The 22,855-nt window shown below is 46.1% G+C and overlaps 2 protein-coding genes across 2 annotated transcripts; one reads left to right on the top strand and one right to left on the bottom strand.

Moving 5' to 3' along the window:
* The first annotated feature begins 11,421 nt into the window (after window positions 1–11,421).
* On the top strand, window positions 11,422–16,565 carry nefma (neurofilament medium chain a). The gene is made up of 3 exons (XM_068705905.1): window positions 11,422–12,694; window positions 13,675–13,799; window positions 13,933–16,565. Exons 1-3 carry the CDS (start codon window positions 11,636–11,638, stop codon window positions 15,566–15,568), a joined length of 2,820 nt encoding a protein of 939 aa, XP_068562006.1. The 5' UTR covers window positions 11,422–11,635; the 3' UTR covers window positions 15,569–16,565.
* A 2,986-nt stretch (window positions 16,566–19,551) lies between these two features.
* On the bottom strand, window positions 19,552–22,536 carry nefla (neurofilament light chain a). The gene is made up of 4 exons (XM_068705904.1): window positions 21,382–22,536; window positions 21,107–21,231; window positions 20,384–20,850; window positions 19,552–20,284 (listed from the first exon to the last, which is right to left on the bottom strand). Exons 1-4 carry the CDS (start codon window positions 22,426–22,428, stop codon window positions 19,833–19,835), a joined length of 2,091 nt encoding a protein of 696 aa, XP_068562005.1. The 5' UTR covers window positions 22,429–22,536; the 3' UTR covers window positions 19,552–19,832.
* Window positions 22,537–22,855: the final 319 nt, after the last annotated feature.

The raw sequence follows: 22,855 nt of genomic DNA, 5'->3' as shown, positions 1-22,855 counted from the left end.
GACCTTAATACACAAAGTACACACTCAATGTAAGACAACTAAATTATGAATAAAATACTATGCCTCAAGTTTTTTTGCTCTTATTTGTACAGACAGAAATTCCAGTTTTTTCTTTTCAGGATTTGTACGAATAGAAGACTTATTCTCCCAGGTTGATTTAACTCGTTTGTGCGACTCTACAGAGCTTTTAAGCGTCTTTGTGCTATTTTTGGTGTTGTGGCCAGCAGACTTACTGGTTCACTCTCAAGTCTCTCATTAGTGTTGTTTTCAGACACACAAAAAAAAAAGCTCTAAAAACCCACTGCTCTCTACCTGCCCAGCATCAACGACAGACAGACAAAGTTAGCAACTAGCTGGTGAACGTGGCGGAGCATTTAGCAGCTAAAGAATCTGATGTGTTTTGGTTGGTGGAGACCAAAACAGAGCTTTAAGGATAGTGAGGACTGGAGTTAGAGCACCTCAAGGTGTCACTCAGAGAGAACCAGGACATTCTGATGTAGCCTTTCAAAATTAAAGCCCTTCAAAATCGCATGCATGAGCGAACTTCAAATCACATTCATGAGACAATTTGTCTAATTTCAGATTAGATTTTAGAGGAGATGGTGCATAGTTACAAAATCATTTCACCTCAGGTTAAAATGAAGTAATTCATTTTAGGAAAATGTATTTCACTGAATTGCCCTGCAGCTTTAAATTCAGTTCATTCAGGTGTGAAGTGATGTCAATCAAAAAGAGAAATCTGTGTGCATGGACTTCATCTGTGGTTATTAAACTACTTGTTTCAGCTCTATTCTCTCTGCCTATTAGTGAGCCCTGACTTAGAGTCATCAGGTGGTCACAGACATGACCCATAATGAATGCTAATGTAATCCATCGCTAACGGTCTAATGCTAACGTTTGCCTTCAACTTCATGATGTAAGCAAGTTGACACATTTTCTCAGGTTGTAGGCGATACCTGACCAAATACATTTAGTTGCTTAAATTGAACCAGACATTAACAATCAGGGTTGCGTATCAGAAGACAGCCCTACAGTGTGCACTGGTAGCCCAATGGTTACAGTAAATGCCAAATAAACACAACATTTAGGGTTTGATTCAAGCCGTGAGACCTTTGTTCATGACATAGCCCTCTATCTCCCCCTCCCCCCCCTTCCAGTCCGCCTTTACTCTGTCTTCTGTCCAACAAAGGTGAAAATGACGGTCTATGAGTCATTCAGGAAGTTGCGACAAATTTAGTCGTTTAGATGCGAGGACTTGTGGAGGGCAACAGTTTGACAGCACAAACAGAGACCATCCCCTTCACTGCAACAAGGTTCTATTCATAATGCAGCAACACATACAGTTACGTAATGAGTTTCGAATGAATAGTTAGCATCCCCACAGCCCACACACCAACCAACACCCACCTTTCTTAACCTCAAAGCCTCTGTTCTCACTCCCTTTCTCCTTCTCTCTCTCTCTCCCTCACCCCCATCTTTGTCTCTCTTTTTCATTGCTGTCCCCTCCCCTCGCCTCTCGCCTCTCTCCCACCCTCATTCAGCTGTATCATGGTTCTGCAGCTCAACCTCTGCAGCATGACTCCACTTTCCTCTCTGCGCCTCAGTCAGCCTCTCTAGCAGCTCCGCCGACAGGTCCAAGAGAAATACTTGGACTGGCTTAAAATAACTGGAGGCAGACCTATGGTATAGTACATACCACGGTGTGTTTCACCTCACGCAAAAAACACACCGCACTACAATACATTAAGTGGTATCTCTAGTACCACAGACAGTTTAATTGTTCCTTGCTGCAGCCATTAGAGCTTTGAGATGCCCTTGTACATAAATCAGACAGTTATAGCATACGCAACATTTGTTGAGACCAGTTAATGTCCCACAGCACCAAATAAACAACATTTTTACGCAGTCTCCCTAAAATTGTTACCTCCCTCTGTTTCTGTGCTTCATATTGGAGCAGCCTGTCACGACTCAAAGGAAGGAAGAAAAAAACAAAACTGATATGGAGCAAGCAAGCACAAAAGAGTTCATGAAAGGCAAGTTGTTTTTAATAAAGACACCAAGGCAAGCATTTCACTGACCACAACCCTGAGGTTTTTGTTTATCATCTTGAATGTAATTGTCTACGCTTAACTGATAGTTTTGAACACTGTCCAGATACAGCAGCCCACCCCCCCACCCCCTTCTTTTTTCTGCCTGTAGCCTACTCTTAATTTCAAAGGTTTATAAGAAGCTACACGTTACTGTAGTAGCATTTTATTGGGCGCTATCAGAAGAAGACAAGACTGGAGTCAACAGCCATGAATAGCAGCTCTGTAAGGCTGTACTTAGGCACGGCTGTGCTTTGAGCTAGATGCTAATGTCAGAATGCTAACATGCTCACATTGAGAACTTGAACACGTTGATGTATAGCAGGCATACTTTTAACCATATCCACTAGCTTGGTTTAGCTTGTTAGCATGCTAACATTTGCTAATTAGCACTAAACACGCAGAACTGCTGAGGCCGATGTGAATGTAATTAGCTCCGCAGGTGGAAAAACTGAAAGGGTTATAAAAAGACGATGAGAAGTCATCCTGGGGAGAACATGAATGTCCGAACAAAATTTCATGGCAATCCATCCAATAGTTGTCGAGAAATTTTCCCGGGAAACCGCAAATGTCAACCTCATGGCGGAGCTGGACGAAATGTCAGGGTGTCGCAGCGTCGTTAGCTTTAATGGTCTGGGAAGGATAAATGTTTGCAACAAAGTCCGTGCCAATCCATCCAGTAGATTGACGAGTAATACAAATGTGACCTGCTGGCGGTGCTAGATGAAGAGTCAACTCATTAGGTTTCATCACGGGGACCAACAAAATTTCGCGACGTTCAATTTAATAGTGTTTCAGTCCGGAGTCCAAAGTGGTCCAAAACGACCAAAGTGATGGACTGACCAGTTGACGTTGCCATCCCTTGAGCTGTGCCGCTAGCATCTAGTCCGAGTTCACGGCAACACATCGAGTCACAAGAGATGCTGATGAATCTTTGATATTTTACCTTTATTGCAATTAATCGTAGCGTCACCTAAAACACTACAGGTACTACAGGTTCTTTTTAAATCTCAAAAGTGTTGTGCACATAGAGGAACTAACACAGGTATTGTACAACTGCTGACTCATATCAGTAGGATTCAGATGAGTCATCCAAGTCCACCTGAGCAGTTTGAACAGTTTCTTACCTCGCAATGATATCAAACCCAAAGATATTGTGTTTACCCTCAAAAGGGTTCATTTAACTTGTTGCTGACAGTATTCTACAAAACAATACAATTAGTTTACTCCAATAAGTGGTGGAAAATGTGATTCAACAAGCACTTTCAAAAACAGATTGCTTCATGTAATGCGTCCTTCTGTCCTGTGTCTGCATACAAGTCGTTTGGATTTGCACACAGTCAGACAGACGATGACAACAAATGTCATTTCAGTTTCTTTTAATTCTTTTTTCCCGGTTCCTCCGCACTTTGTCTGGCACATTGGAAAATACGCATTGAGGTAATTTCATGAAAAAGACGCTTCACAGAGCGTTAAAATTTCAAAAAAAAAAAAAACGATAGAGGAGGATGGAGACATAAAAAGAGAGACAGTGAATGTGCGTCTGTGTAGGTGGAGACAGCAGAGGAGGGAGGAGGGTTGCAGAGAAGGAGGATGATGAGACACGCTGCAGATTAAAAACATGATGTCGGACCACTGGAGATGGTCTAGGATAGATAGAGAACAAATCTGGAAATTAATTCAGAGGGTTTTGTTTTTTTTTCCTGTTACATTGGTGACTAAAATACACAATATGACTATGAAATGAACAGGTGTGCTACTTGTACGTGCGAGTCCAGATGAGTCCGAAGTGATTAAACAGCGAGGTTCCAGAGAAGATGCGTGTGCTTTGTAAGTACTGAGGGTGTAGTAGGATAAATGAGTTGTGTGAGAGCTTGTAAACGGAGATGTTGTTAACCGCTGCTTGGCCGTGGAGGCATGCCAGTGGAGGCATGCCAGAACATGGGGTAATCAATATACAAATGGTCATTTTGTGGGCGAAGTATTCAGTTGAGGCCGACCCACCTGATGACTGGATTGTTTCTCTTTCAGGTCATGAAAAAGAACATGATGATTTTGTGAACAGAAAAATAAAAAAAAAAAAACAGACACAAATGAAATAATGAAATAACAGTGCTCACCCTCAGAGGGATAATACAGTTATGATCTTGTTTGGCTTCCGCTGATCGTTCACTTCCTCCCCCAGACCAGAACAGCTGCTGACTTCAGCATCAAATATGTTAAGGCTCATCTTGAAGCAAGACCTTGTCAGCATGTGAGAGAGAGAGAGAGAGAGAGAGAGAGAGACAGAGAGAGACAGAGACAGAGAGAGAGAGACAGAGAGAGAGAGAGAGAAAGAAAGAAAGAGCGAGAGAGACAGAGAAAGAGAGAGAGAGACAGAGACAGAGAGACAGAGAGAGAGACAGAGAAAGAGAGACAGAGACAGAGAGACAGACACAGAGAGAGACTATGTGTGTTTATGACAGTGTTTGCATGTTCAACACGCTACAAGATCCTCCCTTTTGTTCTGAGTGACCCTGAAGAACTGCATCCACAACAGCTTTCTGCAACATAATGCCCCCCCCCCCCCCACACACACACACACAGGTGGCTTCGTTTGCAGAGCACAACATGTGTAAACCAATTTGTCTGGATGACATTGGCGCGGGGACGTATTGACTTAATGATACATGCTGACATGCATGGTTCAAGGGACAACAGCGGCTCACGTAGCGAGGAAGACGACGCCGCAAACACGCTGGAGGCGGCAGAAAGCGCTTTGCAAACACAGAACGCAGTTAACATATGCATATGAATACAGCAAAGCATTGTTGCTTATACTTAAAAGTAAACACTTAAACCTGAATCACTGGTACACGCACGGAATGTGACCTCTGCTGCCGCAAAGTGTCCAGGGAGCAACTTGGTGTTCGGTGTCTTGCTCAAGAACACTGATGTATAGAAGCCAAGGATGTAACCGTCAACCTCGTCGTTAAGGGATGACCCGATCCACCCACTCCGCAATTGATTGGACAGCTTAAAAGTGTGTGTGTGTGTGTGTGTGTGTGTGTGTGTGTGTGTGTGTGTGTGTGTGTGCGCGTCTGATGACGAATGGATGTCATGATATTATTGGTTGAAACTGGTTGGCGCTAGCTTACATAAGCACATTTCATATTCTGTTTTACATGGAGAAAACATATCACCGGGAATGTCATCTTAAAAGGGTAAAAAAAAAAAAAAAATTCTATTTCATCTCGACTATAAATACGGACAATGAGACCCTCATTCAGTACGAAGAGAGTGTTTTGGTGCTCACAGATTAAAATTCAAGGCCATAACACATAGCATGAATAAGCAGTCTGAGTACCAGGCTGGACTCCAAATCCTTTATCTTTAGCACCAAATGCTGCATTAAGCGCAATATATATGTATAGTTTAGTGGAATATACAGTGTGTGTGTGTGTGTGTGTGTGTGTGTGTGTGTGTGTGTGTGTGTGTGCTATAAACTGGTTTCACGTTCACTCAGGGAGCTGAACAGATTCATGCCACGGTCTCCACTTGTTCTTGTCGTATATTTCGTTGCATAACGTCATTAAAAAGGTGAGATTGAAGCCAATGTTGATATTTTAACGAGCGCTCGATGTCTGTCCAGCTGAGGAAGTGCCTACTGAACGTCAAAACGTATATATATATATAGGTTATATATAGGTTGCCTTTCAAAACTTATCAGAGGAGCAAAATGATTTCTATGTAGGTCTTGTTTACCCAGGTATTCCCATTACTCATTTGCGCAACATGAATTATACACGAGTGTACAAATTACTAACTCCTAAAGTGCCGGGCTCCACAGAAGTCTAATCTGACAGCTGCTGTGTGTGTGTGTGTGTGTGTGTGTGTGTGTGTGTGTGTGTGTGTGTGTGTGACCTCACTGTGTCTTGGCTTTCTTACCGGCCGTACTCCCTGTGCGAGGAGAATGTGGAACAGTATCATTTCTGTGGCTACTTAGCCGTCCACAGAGAATCACCTCGGAGAGAAGACGCTGCATCTGAACCCGATATCTACACACACCGAGAGAAAGCTACTGATGCATTGCAGATAAACTGCAGATCCGAGTGTAACCCCTCCCTTTCCCCCCCCCCCCTCCTCCATTCTTGTTGCTCTTTTTTTGGCCTGTCACTACTCATGACATCATCACAGCCTTCCACCCCTCACCGCTAGCATCACCCCACACAGCTGTCCACAGCTGGTGTCACACCCTGCTCACTGTACCTCTTCTCCTTACACCCCTCACCCGTCCTTCAGGCAGCGCAGCTTTAACCTTTGCATTACAACACTCTCTGTTGTTATGTACATTTGGACACATGATCTATGTTTTTTGTTTAGGTTTTTTTTTACTTAAAATGGGAATTCTTTACATTGTCTGGCTACGAAATTCATTCACTGTTGTAATTTTCTTGCACAGATTCTATTTGAACCCAAGCTTGTACCATAAAGGCAGAGTCAGTGGTGGAGGAAGTGCACAGATCTTTACTCAAGTAAGAGTATCGATATCACAAAATGCACTTATTTACGCAAAACTATCTTTATCTTTGGAAATGTTAGGTTCTCAACTAGGATTAGAATTCTAACAATGTTTGGCTACACATACGTTTGTAATGACTCACGAGTAGTTCAGTGAGGTTTAAACTCAGTCAATCCCGATCCAGATTTACATACTCCAACATTTATATATACACACACACACACACACACACACACACACACACACACACACACACACACACACACTATCATCTTTAGTTTCTGCAGGTTCAGTGTCATGGGTTTTACTAAATATATTCCTCGACACACAAAAGATAGATTTTCTCAGCCAACATGTGCATCAGCAGAGCTGTGAAGACCTCTAGGGAAAACAATTGTTAATCAATATACAACGGACCTGAAGTGGGAGCTGAACACGCAATAATCTAAATCCTTCACTGTCAAAGCCCTGAGGTGCACACGCGTGTAAAACCACACAACTGGGGAATAACAGGATGTGATGTAGTAAAACCTTCCAAAACACATCGTAATAGAAATACAAAGTCATGGTAAATATAATGTCAGCTTTATGCACATAATGCCTGAGGTGTATCGGTGCATCAGGACACAGTAACGACCTTGGTGCCCAACATGTTTTATGCACAGTGAAGGACGTCTCCATGACAACTGCTTGTGATTAACTGAAGGTATGTGATGTCAGGTGTAGCAGATGAAGGCTAGCGTTGTGGAGGGACGGAAAAGCGATAATGTTATTACAGCGAACAAGAACGGACAACCGCTATGTTGACTGGGAGCCAGAGACAGAGACAGAGACGTATGGAGAGACACAGAGGGAGGGAGGAAGGAGACAGGGGGAGGGAGGAAGGAGACAGAGGGAGGGAGGAAGGAGACAGAGGGAGGGAGGAAGGAGACAGAGGGAGGGAGGAAGGACACAGAGGGAGGGAGGAAGGAGACAGAGGGAGGGAGGAAGGAGACAGAGGGAGGGAGGAAGAAGACAGGGGAAGGGACGAAGGAGACAGAGGGAGGGAGGAAGGAGACAGGGGAAGGGACGAAGGAGACAGAGGGAGGGAGGAAGGAGACAGAGGGAGGGAGGAAAGAGACAGAGGGAGGGAGGAAGGAGACAGGGACAGGGGGAGGGAGGAAGGAGACAGAGGGAGGGAGGAAGGAGACAGAGGGAGGGAGGAAGGAGACAGGGGGAGGGAGGAAGGAGACAGAGGGAGGGAGAAAGGAGACAGAGGGAGGGAGGAAGGAGACAGAGGGAGGGAGGGAGGACACAGAGGGAGGGAGGAAGGAGACAGAGGGAGGGAGGAAGGAGACAGAGGGAGGGAGGAAGAAGACAGGGGAAGGGACGAAGGAGACAGAGGGAGGCAGGAAGGAGACAGAGGGAGGGAGGAAAGAGACAGAGGGAGGGAGGAAGGAGACAGAGGGAGAGAGGAAGGAGACAGAGGGAGGGAGGAAGGAGACAGAGGGAGGGAGGAAGGAGACAGGGGAAGGGACGAAGGAGACAGAGGGAGGGAGGAAAGAGACAGAGGGAGGGAGGAAGGAGACAGAGGGAGAGAGGAAAGAGACAGAGGGAGGGAGGAAGGAGTGTGTGTGGTCGTTCAAGTCGTATACATTCACAGCTCACTTCAGTGAACTGTAAAAAAAACAACACACACAAAGAAAAGCTGCTGTCATTTCACCAGGGGAAGCGTTTCAGCCGAGGAAACAACAGACAGATGTTTCGCTGGTCGCTGTCCGAGGTGCTGAAATGTTCGGGACCAATTTGGCGAGGACTGTCTCATGAGATCAGTCACGTCTATTTAAAATCGGACTCCCACGTAGCGCCTGCGGCCCGCATGGTGACAAAGCCCCGGTGCACAGAGTGAGGTCCATTAACAAATGGTTTTCCCTCGTCTCCATCCAACCCTTTTAAGATGAACCGGAACAAAACGGGTGTGTTCACGATCCTTGAGTCGGATAAGTTACAATACTCAAAATGCAAATAAAAGTTCTGCGTTCAAAACTTTACTTGAGCAAATGCAATGACAAAAATGTGCTTACACTAAGTAACATCACTGTAAGAAGAAATATGAATGAGTCAGTTTGCTGACTTTATTCATATTTCTATGTGCATAGCATCATCCCATATTGTCACTTGTGGTCACTGGGGCTGCTGCTGAGCAAAAGTTACAAAGTCTCGCTTTAAATAGGAGGAAATGATATTTAGGTCCAAAGCTATGGAGGACTCTGAGGTCATGTATTCCATAACTTTTTTTTTCTGGGAACTAAGAACGTCAGTATTTCTCAACTGATTAAAAATGATATATCTAAAAGATTTTTTTAACTTTTTGTAGGTACTCATGACCGTAGTATTTCTGAAATCCTGGCCACAGCTCTGACCCTACTGACTGTTGATTATCAAAGAACGCTTCTTTTTTTTTTTTTTTTTTTTGAATATGTGCCTCATTTGTCATATGCTTTATTATACTGCTATTAACAAACATTGCAACGCTGCCACTTCTATGTGCCACTCAGCCGAACAAAAAGGTCACGCTGTCCTTGTATTCACCGTATCGGCATATATTATACCAACACATCCCTGCACCATGTCACCTAAAGACGCTCCCTGACCTCACTCCAAGGGGGAACGCGCTCCCGGCTGGACCGGTCTCTGAAGGTTAGAAGCTGGGACCGACTGGGGCTGACTGGGATGGGCTTGTCTGCTTTCTGCTGGAGTCTGTTCCTGCTGCAGTGCCATTTGAAAACACTCCAAACCCTTCTGCAGTGCGCCGGAGAGCCCAGAACCGATGTTGAATGACTCCCCTGTTTTTTTTTTTGCCCAACCCACACATCCCTCACGCCACTGTGTACATCAAACCACCGCCTCGGCCCCTCGTAGGGCATCCAAAAACGTCAAATTACTGAGCGAATTAAATATATATGCGTCCAAAAACCATGCAACCAGCAGGAGGGCCTGCACAGAGGAACTCATGGGGCGGTGGTCAAGGACAATGTAACGACGGCATGCCAGGAGACTGTGGGTGGGGCTGCTGGAGTATAAACATTTTACAATACATATCAGGAGGAGCAAGTCATTGCGATGGTCTCGTCCTCCCTGTCTGTCTAGCTCCCTTTCTATTTTTCGCTCTCTCTCTCTCTCTCTCTTGCTCTGCCTTCCTGTCTCAGGAGCAATCTAAAATGGGCCATGCTTGATGCATTAGTTCTGCTTGACTAAAGCTCGCAGTGGAAAGCCGATGAGCGGGACAAGACAATGTAGCGAGGTGATCGACGGCCGACGTCGAATTCAGCGTTGAAGGGCAGAATAAGTTCTCTGCTCGCATGTTGCATGTATAAAAAGCAGCCGTGTAAAGGTATACCTTATTTATTGTCAAATCTAAGAAGTGGAAGAATTGCCACTTAACCACTGTAGTGTGAACAATCACCAGAAATGCAACATTTTGTGCGTCAATCACCGTTTGCGTGACTCATAGTGCGGCCGCACCTGCGGAGGAGGGATCACTTTGACAGGATTAAACACATCATGAACCCATGGATCCTGAAAAAGCACTAATGCAGCCGTTTTTTTGTTGTTGCTGCAATTAGCCTTCCGACAATCGGTAATCGTTTCCGCATTGACCCGAGTGACCCGAGATTAGAGCGAAGCATCAAGATCGACGGGAGATCAATGGCCGGCCGGTGAGCCTGAGCCACCAGCTGGGTAGACCCACCGACGCTTTGCAGCTCAGAGGGGAGAGGTCTCAGCAAATGGATGGAAAAGCCACGAAATCCCACGTGGCTTTGCACCTCCGATAGAGAGGATCCCACAGCTGGAGGGAAAGCGTGTGCACGTGTGCCTGTATGGTACAAATGTACACACACACACACACTATACAGTAATGCAGGACTGTAAGATAAGTGCATGTGTTCCCCCATACAAGAGAATAGAAAATGTCCCAGTATAGCAACGCTCTGCAGGTAAAAGAAAATCCACATGTGGGCTGTACAAATGATTCGATAAAAAGATTTAATGAACATTTGCTCTTTTTTTTTTGTTTCACCAAGGTTCATCCAAAATGAATAAATGACTACAATTTAATTAGTTTCAAGGCATTAACGGTGCAATTTATGAATTAATGAATGGATCCGAGTGCTATGAAAGAGAAATACATTCAACATTAAAGTTTGAAATTATCTATACTACTAGTCAGAATAATTGGAATAATAATCTCCCTGGCAACGTTACTCTTTTGTCACTTTAAATGTGACAAAAGAGTAACGTTGCCATGGCACAAACGAGTAACTATATTAATAGGTATATCTATTAATATAACGTGAAAGTGACAAAGGCAAAGTCTTCACAGTCCTTAGACTTGATACAAAAGTCATCTTGAGGTATAGTTGAAGTTCATGCATTCATAGTTCACTTCATTAAGCTGTAAGAAAACACTGCTGTCATCTCGTCATGGAAAGTGTTTCGGCTGAGAAAAAACAACTGATGTTTGCTGCTCGCTGTCCGTGGTGCTGAAACGACGAGACCAATTCAGCGACGATTGTTTTCAGTCATTTTAAAGAAATGGAGAAAAAAAAGAAAAACACTTAAAAAGTATATGTTTCAATATAAACTTAGTGATGCTATATTTTCATCTGTCTATCTCAATCAGACACCCACGTAGCGCCTGCAGCCCACGTGGTTCAGACGGAGCGGGACCCCGGACCATTAGCAGGCGGCCTGAGGGGGGGGGGGGGGGGCGCGCGCACCCCCTCCCTTCCACCGGTGGACGAAATAAAACTGCTTGGACTTGCCTTGTCGGCGACAGAGCCTCAGATATATAAGGCGCAGGCGGAGCAGGTCTCATTCGCTGTGCGAGCCATACACCCCTCACCTGCACACACACACACACACACACACATAACACACACACACTCACACACACACACACAATCACATACAAAAACTCGCCCCACGCCTTCATCCCCCCCTGCACCGTCATCCCCCCCCCCCCCCCCCCTCCTTCATTCCGGCGCACATCATATAGTCTGACCGGATGAGTTACCCGGTGGACACGGTAGGGAGCCCCTTCAGGAGAATTATGGATACCAGGACGACCGGCTACGGCTACAGCCGCTCCAGCGGCACCCCGTCCAGCGGCTTCCGCTCCCAGTCTTGGTCCCGGGCAAGCCCCGGCTCCACCATCACCTCGTCTTACAAGAGGAGCGTGAACATGCCGGTGTCCCGAGTTTACAGCTCGGCGGTGCACAGCTCCGCCGACAGCGTTGATTACACTCAAAGCTCCATGCTGAACGGAGACTACAAGCGCTCCAATGAGAAGGAGCAACTCCAGGGGCTCAACGACCGGTTTGTGGTTTACATCGACAAGGTGCACTACCTGGAGCAGCAGAACAAGCAGATCGAGGACGAGATCCAGGCACTGCGGCAGAAGCAGGTGTCGCGCTCCCAGCTGGGCGACCTCTACGACCAGGAGCTGCAGGAGCTGCGCTCCATGCTGGAGCAGATCCACCACGACAAGACGCAGATCCAGCTCGACACCGACCACATCGAGGAGGACATCCAGAGGCTCAGGGACCGCTTCGACGAGGAGGCTCGCATCCGCGAGGAGACGGAGGCCATAATCCGCGTCCTGAAGAAGGACACAAGCGACTCCGAGTTGGTGAAGTCCGAGCTGGATAAGAAAGTTCAGTCGCTCCAGGACGAGATCGCCTTTATCCGCAACAACCACGAGGAAGAGGTGAGCGACCTCATCGCCCAGATCCAGGAGTCTCAGGTGACCGTGGAGAGGAGAGACCTCCAGAAGACCGACATCACCGAGGCTCTGCGGGAGATCCGCTGCGAGCTGGAGGGCCACTCCAACCAGAACCTGCAGCAGGTGGAGAGCTGGTTCATGTGCCGCTTCTCCAAGCTCACCGAGGCGGCGGAGCAGAACAAGGACGCCATCAAGTCCGCCCGTGATGAAATATCCGACTACCGCCGGCAGCTGCAGTCCAAGACGGTGGAGTTGGAGTCCATCCGCGGGACAAGAGAGTCGCTGGAGAGGCAGCTGAATGACATCGAGGACCGCCACAACAGCGACCTGTCCAGCCTGCAGGTAGGAAACAGCCACAGAGCCGTGCGCGCAGAGCCGAACACTTTTAAATTGTTGCCGTGAGACTTCTTTGATGTTTGAGTTAATACTTGTGTGTGCTTAAAAAGTATTAATCTGTTGAGTTGCTATGATGGCGATGGATTCATTGTTAATGTACTGAATATTTAATTTTTCGTATATCTTAGTGTGACGCAGTTCTCATCTGAGGGACATAAACACAGCAAACTGACAAGTGATCATATTTTTATTTTCTAAATCACAGTTAACTTCCTGTGTGGAAACCTTTTCTGCTGCGTAATGACCGCTATGTGGAAACCTTTTCTGCTGCGTAATTACCGCTATGTGGAAACCTTTTCTGCTGCGTAATGACCGCTAAGAGCGCATCATTGCGCTCCCAAAGTTACGAGCGCTGACTTCCTTTACAAATCACTCTCCCAAGTGTCAGGAAATGGTTAAAAGGGAGACACTGCAGCAGCAGCAGACTCCCCCTCCTCCCCTCCCCGTATTGCTGAGTCAGAGGCACAGGTCGATGCTGTGTCCTTACATCACACCACTGAGATTCTGGGTGGGTGTGGGGGTGCATTGACAAGAGTGGAGGCTGTCCTTGAGAGAGAGAGAGAGAGAGAGAGAGAGAGGGAGAGAGAGGCCTTCTACATGAATGAATACTGTGTTGCGTCAGATTATATTAAAGCAACAGGGTTTGGTGCACATATTCGACAGAGTTTATACAAAATGTGCACGGCAAATAAAAGAGGGACAAATTGACACAGGCTCAGTTTAATTTAAAAGGTAAATTTGTGAGAAAAAAATAATTGTTTTGGAAGTCTGTAAAGCTGTTGCCACAAGTCTTGGTAATCCATGAAGGTGATATTCAAAGCTGCATAAAATCATCTGCAAAAGAGGACGTGGCTTTGCTCCGCATGTCATCTTGTTGTACTTAACCGACCTTGTATCGTGTACTGCTCTGTTTTTTTTCCCCTCAGGAGACAATTCACCAGCTGGACAATGAGCTCAAGAGCACCAAATGGGAGATGGCTCGTCACCTGCGCGAGTACCAGGACCTGCTCAATGTCAAGATGGCTTTGGACATTGAGATCGCTGCATACAGGTAGCCTAACGATGTAATTGACATCTGTTCAAGTAGCAGAAATAACATTTGCAGTCATTTCATAAAAACGGTAACCTTCTCTGTACCTAAAAGGGATTACTAAAAACATTATGTATACATTTGCTATCCTCAGGAAACTCCTAGAGGGTGAGGAGACCCACTTCAGCACTTTCCCTTATCGTCAGGCGACCCCCACCAAAATCTCTAAGCCTAAATCAGACCCTCCCAAGCTCAAGGTGCACCACAAGTTTGTGGAGGAGATCATCGAAGAGACAAGGGTTGAGGATGAGAAGTTAGACATCGACGAGGCCCTGGCGGAAATAGCACAGGAGCTGTCTGCCACACTCGGAGGGGGAGATGAGGGTGAGGAAGAGGAGGGGGAAGAGGAAGGAGAAGGGGGGGAAGCAGAGGCTGAGGGGGAAGAGGGAGAGGAGGAAGTTGTAGCCGCCACTGAAGCCAAAGTTAGCTCTAGCGAACCCGCCAAGGACGAAGAAGAGGATGGAAAAGGTGACGATGAGGAAGAAGAGGGGGATGGAGAAGGAGGTGAAGAAGGAGAGAAGGAAGAAGAGGATGAGGGAGAAAAGGGGGAGGATGCAGAGGGAGGCGACGAAGGAGACGGAGAAGAGGGAGAGGATGAAGTTGAGGAGACAGTCCTGTGCTCCAAAGCTCCAGAGTCTAAAGCCTCTCCTGACAAAGAGAAGGCCGGAGACAAAGAAGGCAGCGGAGGTGAAGAGGAAGCTGGTGCTGAAGAGGAGGAAGGCGATCAGGATGAAGATGTAGCTAGTGACAAAGCATCCAAAAGCGGGGATGAGAAAGAGGAAAAAGAGGACGGGGACAAAGACAAAAAAAGCGAAAAAGATGAGAAGAAGTTAAAAGATGAGAAAGCAGAAGAAGCTGTAGCCAAGACAGAAGCTCCAAAAACAGAAGCTGCAAAGCCAGAGGCCAAGAAAGAAGAAGCTGCCAAAACCGAGGCATCAAAACCAGATTCTCCAAAGTCTGAATCCCCTAGACCTGGATCACCCAAGTCTGTATCCCCTAAACCTGAGTCCCCTAAGTCTGAATCCCCTAAACCTGAGTCCCCTAAGTCTGAATCTCCTAAACCTGAGTCCCCTAAGTCTGAATCCCCTAAACCTGAGTCCCCTAAGCCTGAATCCCCTAAACCTGAGTCCCCTAAGTCTGAATCCCCTAAACCTGAGTCCCCTAAGTCTGAATCACCTAGACCTGAGTCCCTTAAGCCTGCATCCCCTAAGTCTGAGACCCCCAAAGAAGGCTCACCGAAGGCTGGATCCCCAAAATCCATCTCCCCAAAAACCGAGTCCCCCAAGTCAGACTCCCCAAAACCCGAATCTCCAAAAGCTGAATCCCCAAAGACCGCCAAACCCGAGGCCCCTAAAGCTGCTGAAGATAAATCAGAGAAAAAGAGCGACAAGAGCGCAGAAAAGAAAGACGCTGCCATGAATGGCGACGCAGACAAGAGCAGCCCCGAAGAGAAGGAGAAGAAGGACGAGGGAAAGGAAGACGACGTGATCTCTAACGGCGTGGACGAAAGTCCCGTCAAGGAAGACGGCAGCCAGAAAGTGGTGATCACCAAAACTGTGGAGACGATCACCACCGGAGAAGACGGCTCCAAGCACGTCACCAAATCGGTCACCGTGACTGAAACGATGAAGGAAGAGGTGGAGGAGGTGAAGCAGGAGATGCTGGTCTCCACCAAGAAGACGGAGAAGCACTCCACCCAGTCCATCAAGCAGGTGACAGAGGGCGAATGAGCGGGCCGATCCAGCGGAGGCGGACCGGAGGAGACGACACGGAGATGAGCAATCAACCCAGAACTAACATTTAAAAAAAAAAAAGAAAATCATACAGCTAGAGCGATGTAACACAGATAGCCACTCACAAATCATAGAGAGAAGCCAAAACTTAAATGCTACAAATTTCAAAAATGCATGTCGAGTGACAGCTTTCAGCGGGGCTTTGCTGCGGACGCGGTGAGGAGCTAGCGACCGAGACATTTTATCCTCTTTTTCTTTCTTTCTGCAGTTCACGGGCGAGCTCATGGGAGGGAGGGAGGGGAGGGAGGGGGGGAGGGGGGGTCTCTGCATGCTAGCTCAGGAGAGGGGAGAACTTTCCTCTCATCTGTCTGTATGGTAGAAATACACTGTAAAAAGAGTACATATGTAAAATGAATAAATACACTGTGGATGGGAGAGTGAGAGAAATATTATTAAAGTTGAGAGGTTTTTTCAGAGTTTAAGTAAAGGGGGCGGGGGATGGGGGTAGAGGGGGAGGAGCAGGTGGGCGGGTCCTCTACGAAGACACTTGCTCTACTGAAGAAGCCTTACTTGACATGTGAAGATATCAACTGAGCCAAAAAGAAACTAACAGCAAATGCACCACATACAGAGAGAAAGAGACGGGCAGCGATATGACACACACACACACACACACACACACACACACACACACACACACACACACACACACACACGACCATGTACATCCAGTTAAAGCTTAACAAACCTGAAGAAACTCCTAGCCTTAAACATGCTTTTTATCAGTGTCTGTTATATTCACCTGAGTGCAACTGAAAAATAAAGCAATGGTAAATGCGCAGATTCACGCATTCTTGTATGCATAGGATGGATTTGAATTTAAATATAGAAATAAATGAGGTGCTACTGTTTGCAATCCCATGACTTTACTCATCATGAACAATTTCCCAGCAGCATTTGCTCAATAAATGTCATAACGAAGTAAAAAAAACAACCAGAGATTGTTTCTTGTCATTTATATGAATGTATTCATGTGTTTGCTTTGTGTATACATACATCAGACATTTCATATTACATTAGAGTCGTTACAATAAGTAGCTTGTTTGGGTGAAAGTGTTACGACTTGTCAGAATAGAGCTTATTAATAAGTGTTTCGTTATGAAATGAACGGCTTTACGGTCAAAAAGGTTATGACATCATGATTCAAGCTTCATTCACTGTCATTCTACAACACACACACACACACACACACACACACACACACACACACACATATATATTTATATATATCAACCAACAATATGCATCAACCAAGAATGTAATTGATCTAATCTAATATAACAAAGTCAGAGTGCAATAAGGTTTGTCTGACCATGTTGAAAGGATGGGCACCATTTATTTCTTGGCTTATGGTTATTGCTAAAAGATATTTCTTCAGATTTAAATTGAATTGATGTGCCGCTGAACTAGTTTGCCGAAAGGTTTTAAACATGCGGCTTAGTTTTATTTATTTTTTGTCAACAGCAAAATATATACGACTGATGCTATTACTAAGTACTAAGAAATACCACCGCCATCGGCTTTTTAAACCCATAACCGGGGCTGTTTGCAGCATACCTGATGCAGAGAGCCCGCTGCTGCTGCAGACAGTCTAAACCTAATATCTACCCAAGGGAGTAAAATAAACAGAGCAGCTGCCAGGTGATGTCAGGTGTCAGAGGATAATGTGCATCAGTGGGTGTTTGTTTTTATCACATTAGGGAAGATTATAGATGTGCTCGTGAAACAGATTGCAAGCTTCTACTGCCAGTCTTTTGTAAAAAGTACTAATGTCAGGTAATTGCAAAAGCAAGCTTATGGGTCATCTTGTATCCGGACATGATCCGTTTCAATGAGTGCCTATTTTGTATTTCACAATGGAGTAATGACATAGAGCAGCCTTTCACATCAGAGTCATCATTATCATCATCATTTCTCTTAGTTGGTCTGCAAAAAGCACCCAATTACCGTAAATAATGGCATGCTTTTATCTACCGCGTGTGTGTGTGTGTGTGTGTGTGTGTGTGTGTGTGTGTGTGTGTGTGTGTGCGCCTTCATCTGGTAATCAGCCACTTAGTCTCAGTGTAGACGCATTAAAACTGGGACTATATGTAACTTTTGAAAGAAAACATTATTTCTCTTATATATGAAAAGTTAAGATAGATAGATAGATAGATAGATAGATAGATAGATAGATAGATACTAACTTTATTGATCCCGCGAGGGGAAATTATTTTGTTACAAGCAGCAATAGGTTACAGAGCAGCAATAGGTCACAGGTAAAAAAATCTTAATATTATATAAAAAGAAAAATACAAGAAAGATACACATGTCACAATATATACAGTTATAATATAGTAAAGATGTTATATAAAAAATGCACACTATATACACAGTGAATAGAACAGAATAATATTAAATCAACTAAATAAACAGTAGTGCAGAGGTTTAACGTCAACTAAATAAACAGTAGTGCAGAGGTTTAACAAAATACAGACGTGCTCAATTCAGCACTTTTCAATGGGATTCAGCCTCTGCTGCTAGCCTTAATGATAGCCAATATTAGCTCAATTTAGCAAACTAAAGTTGAAGTAATTTAAATGTCACTCTTCTGTGAACTGTCGCGCCAAGTTTCAGCATTTACCATCATCCTGTAATCACCACTTGTGGCCACAGTTCATGCTCAGGTAACCAATCAAGTAACAGCTTTCGCTAAACAGCGACCCCTGTGGTCGTTCGTGGAAATAACAGGATAATAACGCAAATAATTTGCCTCCACTTTCTCTTACATTATAGACTGTATAGTTTCTGTAAAGACATCACCATAAGTGAACACGAGCATAGGTCACGAGCAGGAACAACAAACTCCCAGAGAGGTATGACGTACTGTGTTTACTTCCTGTTTTGTTGCATTTGTGATAACAACATGCTGCGATGTAATGAAACAGGAACACACGAGTTATAAAGGCAGTTGCGCAGCAGTTGCAATTACACTAAAGGTGCGTTCACACCAAACGCGACGAAATTAAACCCCCCACGATGTAATACATGGAACAGTGGAGGGTTTGATTGTAGTTTGGCTGACTTACCAACACAGGCAGCAGCAGCAGCTCATCTCACGGAGGCGATTGAGGCACTTCAAAAAGACCCCTTTAACGCTGATTCCAGCAATTTAAGAAACAAAATATCACTCCTTTCTCTGAGCCATGACTTAAACCTGAACACAGACGTGACACACACGGGTTAATAGATTGATTTACCATTACGAATAAACGTCCCCAAATGCCCTTATACGTCACATACGCGTGTAGCTGCAGAGCTCACCTGACAGTCCCCACGTTTTCTTCAGTATCAAACTAACGCAGTGTTATTCTGTGCATCCATGAGTAACGTTACATTGCAAACAGGAACTGGTAATAGTTAATTCTTCATGTTTGTAATGGTGGCAAAATGTAAACAAATATAGGTTTTCAAAAACGGGGCTCATGTAACAGCCCACACGTGTAGACTGTGCAACTTCCTGTTTACGTCCACCAAAGCATTATGGGAGCTGCAATTCCAGGATTAAGTGGAGTGACAAAATTAAAATAATGTTTTCTTCATGCAGCCAGTCCTTTCTTTTCTTTTCACATGCACATATATATATATATATATATATATTTAACATTATTAAGTGTCTGAATGCCCCAACAGAATAGTTTAGGAGGGGTTGTGTGGGGATCCGCTTTGCTCTTGAGTTTTATTTATAATCCGTCACTGACAGTGTTTCTAATGGCCTGTGAGTGACTGTGTAATCAAGGAATTAATGAAAGACATGCTCACATTTCGGAGAGCGGTGAGCGAGGTGATTACTAAACAGCTGCGTTATCACAAGCTCGTGATGTTGAAAGTTACATCAGGACTTGTTTATGGTTCACCCGGCACAAAATCAATGACACACGTGGCTTTAAGAGGTGTTTATTAAACCACCAAAATCTCACACACTCACTTTTGCACTCAGCAGTTACACATATTACGCTCATCAGGAAGTGTGCAACCAGACCCTCTATGGATTCCTCTTGATATTGGCAAGCAGTTTACCTTGATTTGTTGCTGTGAATGGCTATTGGACGGTTTTATTGAGCACCATGTTAACAAGCAGATTTGAGAGGATAGCATAGATGCCTCTACTGGTTATGGAGCTAATGGACAGTCATGATTGAAGTTTTCTGAAGCTACTGGCTTACTTTTTACCCTTTGTGCTCGTTTCCTCTGCAGCTTCCGGTTTGGCTGCTTTTCCTTCCTCTTTCTCCTTTTTGGCCTCAGCTTTCACATCTGTTTTCGAAGGAACTTTGTCGTCTTTCTTGGCATCCGCTTTATCTTCTTTCTCTTCACTTTTTTTTGCCTCATCCTTCTCCGCCTTTTCTTCTTCCTTTGCATCCTCATCTTTGTCATCGCCTCCTTCCTTTTTTACCTCCTCTTGGGCTTCCTCTTTAACCTCAGTCTCCTCTCCTTCTCCTTTGTCGCCTTTCTCCCCGTCATCTTTGGCAGCCTCTGTCGCCTCTTCCTTTTGCGCCTCCTCTGTCACCTCTTCCTTTTGCGCCTCCTCTGTCACCTCTTCCTTTTGCTCCTCCTCTGTCGCCTCTTCCTTTTGCTCCTCCTCTGTCACCTCTTCCTTTTGCTCCTCCTCGCCACCTGCATCAATAGATGAGAATTGTATTATTGACTGTCATCCGGATTTTAATAATTGAAGTTTAATTGAGAAATTACAGAACGTAAAAACAATGCACTAACCCTTTTCTCCGTCCTTGGCCTCCTCATCTGCTCCCTCAGCCTCTTCAGCTTCCTTAGCCCCTTCTTCATCCTCTTGCTCTTTATCTCCTTCCTCATCTCCTCCCTCTTTATCCTCTTTCTCCTCTTCCTCCTTTGTCTCCTCTGTCTCTTCTCCTGCCTCTTCTTCCTTCTCCTCCTCCTCCTCCTCTTCCGCCTTTACCTCCTCCTCTGCTTCCTCTTCCTCCTCCTTCTCTTCCCCAGGTGGGCTGGCCTCTGCTTGCTGGGCGTGGCTGGCAGAGATGAGCCCCTCGGTGGTGCTGAAGCTGGAGCTGAGGAGGTGTGATGTCATCAGGTAGGAGGTGCCAGAGCTCAGGCTGGAGAGGAAGGGCCGGGCGATGGAGGGCGCTGCGAAACTGTGGCTATACAAAGAGGACACACTCCCAGGCACTCCTACACTGAAACGAGACTCCTCCCCTTCTAGAAGCTTCCTGTAGAGGTCGGTGAAAAGAAAGGCGATGAGTACAACACTACAGTGTTGCTTTATCTCAGAATGTGTTTACCAAAATAAAACGTTTCCTGCTCTTTTTGGCTTTTCTATCCTATGCTAAACTCCTAAAGTTTCACATAAATTATACATTTAGTAAGGTCATAAACTTTGCAGATCTATCTACATATACATAAACTTTAGAAATACTCCAGCTTAGTTTCAACATATATTTTCACCTCAGCCTCACTGCTTCTCACCTGTATGCAGCAATCTCAATGTCCAGAGCCATCTTGACATTCAGAAGGTCCTGGTACTCTTTCAGGTAGCGTGCCATTTCCTGTTTGGTGCCCCTCAGCTCACTCTCCAACTCTGCAATGGTGTCCTGAATACAAGACAATGTCAAGTCAGGATAAAAGGACAAACAACGTTAAATGAAATAAAACCCTCAAGTAATACTTTAAAAGAGTTGTAACCACAGAAATGTAAAGATCTGGATAATAATGAATGCCTTGCGATAGAATACACTACTGACATGCATAGCATCTATCTCAGCGTTCTGCTTGTCCTCCATCTCATGCAGCTGTTTCTCCAGGGATTCATTGAGGCCTCTGCATGCATCGATCTCCAGCAGGCGGGCCTGGAGCTGGCGTCGGTACTCTCCCGCTTCGTCCTTGGAGCTTCTCACGGCGTTACTGTGCTGGGCCACAGTTTCGTTCATGGAGCCCACCTTCCCCCTGAACCACTCCTCTGCTGCCTGCATGTTTCTTGCCGCCAGCCTTTCATACTGGGACCGGATGTCCCTGAGAGCCCCGGAGAGGTCCGGAGCCGCGGCCTCAGACTCCACTGCCACCTGGACACCCATCTGGACCTGGGCCTGGAGCTCAACCACCTCGCCTTCGTGAATCCTCTTGAGGAATGCCAGCTCCTCCAGCAGAGTTTCGACGCTCTTCTCCAGCTCGGCCTTGGCTAAGGCTGCCTGGTCGGCCTCGCGGCGGGTGTCCATCAGCCTGCCCTCGGCCTCCTCACGAGCCAGCACTTCCTCCTCATATCGACCCTGCAAGGCGCTCAGGGTTTGCTCCAGCCGCTCTCTCTGTCCCAGGACGGCCTGTTGCTCTGCTCTGGCCTCATCCACAGCAGCTCTCAGGGACCGGGCCTCCTGCTCGTACAACGCTCTCAGGCGGGACGGCTCCGTGTACCTCTGCCTCAGCAGCAGCAGCTCTGCCTCCAGAGCACGGTTCTGCTGCTCCAGCTCACGCACCCTCTCGATGAAGCCGGCGAAGCGGTCGTTGAGGTCCTGCAGCTGGCTGCGCTCTTGGGTGCGCACGGTGCGGAAGTCGGAGCTGATCTGGGCGGCCTGGCTCAGCTCCAGCTCCAGGGAAGCGGCTTGTGAGGAGGAGGAGGAGAGCAGCACCCGGCCAGGGGAGGAGTACTGCAGACGGGAGGAGGACAGCGGGGAAGCATGGGAGGAGTAGACGGAGTGGGTCCTCCCTCTGGTCACCGCGACACGAGGGGGGGCCTCGACATACCAGCGTCTGTATGGCGAGGCGGAGTAGAAGGGGTCATAACCGATGCTACTCATGGCTGAGTGGTAGGAGGACAGGCTGCTCTCCCTCTCCTCTGTGTGTATGTGTGTGTGTGTGTGTGTGTGTGTGTGTATGTGTGTGTGGAGGTGTACAACGGGCTCAGGTTCAAGCCTCGACTGCTTGCTGCTGCAGCAGCCTGTGCTTTTATAGCAGGAGGCTGAGCTCTGACGCAAGCGCTTACCCCAAACTCTGACAATGCAGGCTCGATGGGCTTACACTGCAGCGGCAAGAAATGAGACAGAGGATCCGTGGGGATGAGCGGAGGGGGGAGTTAAAGATAGACAGGAGGGAAGAGGTCGCAAAAATAGACGTTACATGGATCCATACTAACGTTTGTGTTTTCATGACAGTGACGTTCATCAAAAGCTAATGTTTTAAAAAAATAAATAAAATCTGTGTGTTTATGTGGACTTACTGCAAAAA

The sequence above is a fragment of the Cebidichthys violaceus genome, unplaced genomic scaffold, assembly GCF_023349555.1.
Source record: "Cebidichthys violaceus isolate CVI_PGR_0920_01 unplaced genomic scaffold, fCebVio1.0.p SCAF_12, whole genome shotgun sequence".
Lineage (NCBI taxonomy): Eukaryota > Metazoa > Chordata > Actinopteri > Perciformes > Stichaeidae > Cebidichthys > Cebidichthys violaceus.
This window is presented reverse-complemented; position numbering and strand designations above follow the sequence as displayed.